At 29.2% G+C, this 5,706-nt stretch overlaps 1 protein-coding gene across 3 annotated transcripts in view; it reads right to left on the bottom strand.

Annotated features, from left to right (window-relative positions):
- The window catches only part of LOC111241262, a 5,464-nt gene extending 2,504 nt beyond the window's left edge, over window positions 1-2,960 (bottom strand). The window contains exons 1-6 of one of the 3 annotated variants that reach the window (XM_022778413.1): window positions 2,767-2,960; window positions 2,390-2,599; window positions 2,161-2,239; window positions 1,439-1,522; window positions 867-956; window positions 196-506 (exon numbers count right to left, since the gene is read on the bottom strand). In XM_022778413.1, coding sequence (XP_022634134.1) covers window positions 505-506; window positions 867-956; window positions 1,439-1,522; window positions 2,161-2,239; window positions 2,390-2,434 — 300 coding nt within the window. In that variant the 5' untranslated portion in view covers window positions 2,435-2,599; window positions 2,767-2,960 and the 3' untranslated portion in view covers window positions 196-504. The other 2 variants (XM_022778412.1, XM_022778411.1) reach the window with 2 other exon arrangements.
- Between the last annotated feature and the right edge of the window lie 2,746 nt (window positions 2,961-5,706).

The raw sequence follows: 5,706 nt of genomic DNA, 5'->3' as shown, positions 1-5,706 counted from the left end.
TCTCCCTCTCCTCCTCCGCCATATGTTTACAAGTCTCCTCCTCCTCCTTCACCTTCTCCGCCTCCTCCCTATGTATATAAGTCTCCTCTTCCATCTTCTCCCTCGCCTCCTCCACCATACTATTACAAGTCACCCCCACCTCCTTCTCCTTCACCACCACCATATTACTACAAGTCTCCACCCCCGCCTCCTAAGTATTAAGCTTACGGCTAAATCAATATCAATTTTTTCATTATGTTCAACATTGTTGCCATTAATTTGTAATGCTATGAATTTCTTCATAATAAGGCCTGCACCGATGTAATCCTTCTTTTGGATATACTGTAGCCATGCTTGTTTCTTGTTGTCAGTTCAGAAGTGTGCCTTAATATCTTTCTCCAATATACATGTACTATCATACTTTATTCTTGGTTTTCATTCTCCTCTTTGCATTTTGAAGTTATGATGATGGCATTCGTGAAACATTGATAAATGGAAATTTTTCATTAACAGCTTCTTCTCCATCTCTACACACGCACACATATATGTGAGCTCGATCATAAATGTAGTCACTATCAAACAAAGTTTCTGAACAGATGCTTTAGAGAAGCTTAATTTAAATATAACTACTGAAAAAGAAAAGAAGTGTCACATAATTCCAATCCTTAAAGCTTTCGTCCAATACACAAAGTTTTCCTCCTAATAGGAAAATTAAGTGTAAGTACAGATGTTGTTTAACATTTACTGCATAATGTTCACACGAATCTGATAAAGCACAATAAAATTCTTGTTATAGAAAATGAACAAATCGTACAATGACCATTAAAAATTATGCCCTAAATAACCAGGGGGGAAATGAAGTGTATATGCCATCAAAATGAACTTACACCGATTGAATAAGCAGTCCCCAGCAAAAAATGGATGGAAAGAGCCCACAACAATGGAGGTGAACCTACAATCCATCCACTTCCAAAACTCTGTAAAAGAGATTAAAATGATAGTTTTTAATAACCATTACATCAGACAATTCTGAAAGAGAGTATAACTTTTTGAAGGTTAGATCCACGTTTCAGAGAAAAGAAAACCGATTTCTAACAAAGGTAAGGCCATAGACCAGATGAAATACATATTAAAATGAAATGACTTTGAATTCTTACTTTGTAACAATCCCAGGCAGGGGGGAACTCTAGTAGTATCACAAAAGTACATACTCATTGAAAGAAAGCAGACTGTTTATGAAAACTTTTCATTGATTCTCTTTCTATTTCAGACATTAAAAAGAGAACGGAACAAAAAAAACTGGAAATAAATCCAAATTTACATATCTAAAATTATACTGAATAATTTGACTAATAAATTAATGTAGAAACTAATTGGTTCCTTGAACATACTATAAACGAGGAACATCTAATAGAAGTCATGGTGTGCATTACAAAGAGGACAATGTTAGATATAATACCAGAATCAAACATGATGCAGTGAGAATGACACCAGCTCCAAAAGAATACTCCCCTGATGCCAATGGGCGATATGGTTTGTTTATCTGCAATACAACATTTGGCAAAGATCAATATTCGTTCCTCGCACTAAAATTTGGTATGCATATTATGTATCCTAATACCACTGTTGAATTTTTTTGACTGAGATACACCAAAGAGATTGAGCATCTCTAAATTATGAGTTTTTCATACAAATGTAACGAGACTTTCAACTCATATTTAGATTCCTAACAATAATAATATATGACTCTGATATTTCTCATGTTTTTCATCACTTGTCAAGTTGAATAAGAAATATTTCTAATTTATATTGAAATTTATAAAAAAAAATAAAAATATTATGGAAGAATGAGTTGCATTGGCTCACTTCAAAACGCTTAATTTAATTTTTAAAACTCAAATTTAGTATTGTTTGACCAAAAGTCCTGAAAGAAAAAAAGTAGTGATGAACTTAGCATATTGTCCATTAGTGTTAATAAGTTTCATACCTTGTCTATTTCAACATCAGTTAAATGATTCCAGCCTACAACATTACCGCTCTTAAAGCAGCAGCTACTTCGGCCTCAAATAGAATGATAAAAAATCTAGTCATTATGCTCAAAGCTACTAGTAAACTTAAGTAAAGTAGCAAAAATCATGCATTAATAAGGTATTTTTAAGACCAACAGAGTTAAGTTCCCACCTGGAACAAGCCAATGAAATATTGAGAAATATCTGATAACTTGTCTACTGCAAGGAGACATAGAAGTTATGCTTATTGCCTGTAAAAATAAAAACAACTTAATTAAGTAAAATGATTCAAAAAAACATTACACGTTTTCTTTTATAGAATACGAGGTTCATGCAAAAGAATTCGATCGATATTATTTGACTAAATAATTGCGCAGGAGAAAGAAAAGGATTTGACTTAACTGTGCCAATGAGTACGTATGGATTGAAAAACCTGGTAAATGCATCCAAGTAATATTTGATAGAGCCCCGAAAGGGTTTTGGAAAATGTTGAGGTTTAGCAAATTCAAATGATTCTCCAGAGTCCGCGTTCACAACATAACTCTTTGCTCGTTGGTGAAATGTGGATCCAGCTTGTACGATTGAAGATCAACTGGTATCTTCAGCTCTTCCTTCAGCCAAAGCAAAAATTTCAATTAAAATCAGAAACCCTGATGCTAAGAAGACGAAAACGAACACATCAAACTAATAGCTTAATTGATTGGTTTAGGGTTATAGAAATAGAAAAGAGAAGTTGTATAGAGTCCTGCTCCGTTCAACAAAACACATGGCAACATACCTTAACTCAATCACGTTGCAGCTTTCACCGGCACCACTCGAATGAAACAAATTGCAAACGGAAAAGAAGATGTGCACGACTGCAGAAGAAACGCACGTTTGTCGTTGAGAGCTACGGTGATGGATGCAGATGAACGAATGGAGCTGTCGTTGAGAGCTCTACGTGATGAATTTCAGAACGTTATGCGATGGATTTCAGAGTGTTACTGCAAAGGAGAAGACGAAAGAAATTTGCTTTATACTGGCGCGAATTCTTTTAATTTTTAAAATAATAGTAAGGCATAGATAACTTTTTGTAAGGTGATATTATGATAAGTCTTTTTAACAACTTTTTTACTACACGTATAAATTTATATTTAAAAATTATTTAAAATAAATTAATCATAAACTATTACGTATTTATTATAAAAAATTATTATAAAAATATTGTTAAAAGAATTATTTTCATATTTTTAATTAAAAATAATATCTCAAAATATAGGGTTTTAAATGTTTTTTTTATTGATTCCGTCCAAATTATTAGTTTCTAGAAAAATATAAATCATAGTAAATATAAGGATTAAATATGTTTTTAATCCTTATATTTTGAGACGATTTTAATTTTAGTCTATTTTTAAACTAAGTTACAATTTAGTCTTTTAAACACGTTTCATTATAGCATTTGAATTTTTTACACCAAATTGTACCTTAATTTGAAAATGGACTAAAATCAAACTCGTCCCAAAATACAGGGATTATAAACATATTTAACCCTAAATATAAATAAGGGTTTTTAAATAAATACGGTCTATTAATACCTTAATAGATAGCATTTAAATATGAAAACACTATCAATTAATTTCATGTTTTGATTTATAACGTTTAATTAAATCAACATTATCTAATAAAAATTATTTATTAATAAATTTGTAATAGTGTTTACTGATTTTAATATTTATCGATTAGCTTTCATTCTTATTATCCAATCATCATAATTCTTTATCATCAATTAGTGTTTACCGTTTCTAACATAATATATTTCTGATTAAAGATAACTCGTGAGAGAATGAATATTAACATATTGGAAGGCAGAAGAAGTATGATAATATTTAAATTGATTATCAATGTTTAATGGTGTTTTTCACTTATATATTTTTGGTTTTTGCTGATGCAAGAGGGATTATAAGTATTTGTTTTTTTTTTCTAGATTGTTTATGCAAATAGCGATTGGCCTCTTGTTCTTATGTTGTTCGGCAACTTAGTCTTTTATAGTTGTCAATCCCAGTAATGTTTTCATCTCTTCTTTTTAAAAATAATTGTTGTATTTGACTTTTCATGTTGGAAAATGACATTCTGCTATATGATTTACCCTTCTTTCTTAACAAGATATTAGAACATATTAGAAAGTGGGTTTTAAGCCTAACTCAATCCTACAAAACTGGCTTGTAAAGTGAGGGGTTTACACCTCACTTATATATTATAAATTAGCCTTATCTCTAGTCGTTGTGAATCTTCTAACACACTCCCTTTACGTCAAGGTATATACATCTCGCTAGGATATGCTTTAACCATGGCTCTAATACCATGTTAGAAAGTGGGTTTTAAGTCGAACTCAACCCCACAAAACCGGATTGTAAGGTGAGGATTGCACCTCACTTATATATTATAAATTGACTTTATGTCTAGTGGATGTGGATCTTCCAACACAACATTCATTTTTCTCACATGGTTTAACCTTTATATTTTTCTTATTATAATAATGAGTTTCACAACAACAACAAAAAAAATATAATACAATAAACTACTTTTACAACAAAAGAATTTCTTTTCCTCACAAGATTTCAAAATAAGAAAAAGTTATACTCTTTTAGAAATTTATATTTATAATTTTAAAACATTTATTTTATTTTGTATGAGAATAAATCTTGTGAGAAATATTCTTTTTTGAACTTGTATTATATTTTAATTTTACTTTTTCTCGAGATTAAAATATAAATATTTATATAAAAAAGTATTATACAACTTAAACAACACTTTCCAATAATGTAAATAAATATCGTGGTCATTAGTTTTTTTATAATAACAACAAAATTCGATATTATTTAATTAAAAATCTTATAAATCATAAAGATTATATTGACATTAAAAATTTATAAATTTTTTTTAACCGATACTTCATTAATAAAACGATTTATCATTTTATAGGCAATATAGATATACGTCTATAGTGATGAAATTTTTTGTTGTTCAAACTTAAGAAAAAGAACAGGATAATAATGTATACAAGACAAGTATACAGAACATTAGTGTGTGAAAATACAAAACCATTCTATATTTAAACTATTAAAATATTAAAAAATATATTTGTTATGTTTTTCTTTATTCAAACCTCATCATTTTGTCTATCTTTCTATTAACTTTATAATTTTAAATATTTTCTAAAAATTTACAGACTTCTTTAAAAAATAAAATACTGTCAAATATTACAATCTTGTAACATGAATCCATTAAAAAATTGAACTGCAATAGTTTAATTATAATTTTTAAAAATAAGTCATAACATGTTGAAATCTACAAAACTATATAATTTTTCAAAATCTCAATCCAATACTCAAGGAAACAAATTCAATAAATCAATAAAAACAATACAATTAATTACACAAAATCTAAAATGTTTCGATATATGAGATTGGTGTACACACTGCAATATTTCAAAGGGGATTTGTAGAATATATGCATAAAGAGAAGCGAAAGAGTAATATCAGTCCTTTTGGTTACACCAGATTTTGATAAAATCAAGATTTTAAGAAGTCACACAGAGAAAAGGAGAATGGAAAGAACAAGAAGAAAATATGAAATTGGATAAAAGAAATTAAAACAAACTTAACTATTAAATAACACAGATAACTGATACATATATAAGAGTAAAACATGAGTACAACATAACATGCAACACTGATAC

The sequence above is a fragment of the Vigna radiata genome, chromosome 2, assembly GCF_000741045.1.
Source record: "Vigna radiata var. radiata cultivar VC1973A chromosome 2, Vradiata_ver6, whole genome shotgun sequence".
Classification (NCBI taxonomy): Eukaryota; Viridiplantae; Streptophyta; class Magnoliopsida; order Fabales; family Fabaceae; genus Vigna; species Vigna radiata.
This window is presented reverse-complemented; position numbering and strand designations above follow the sequence as displayed.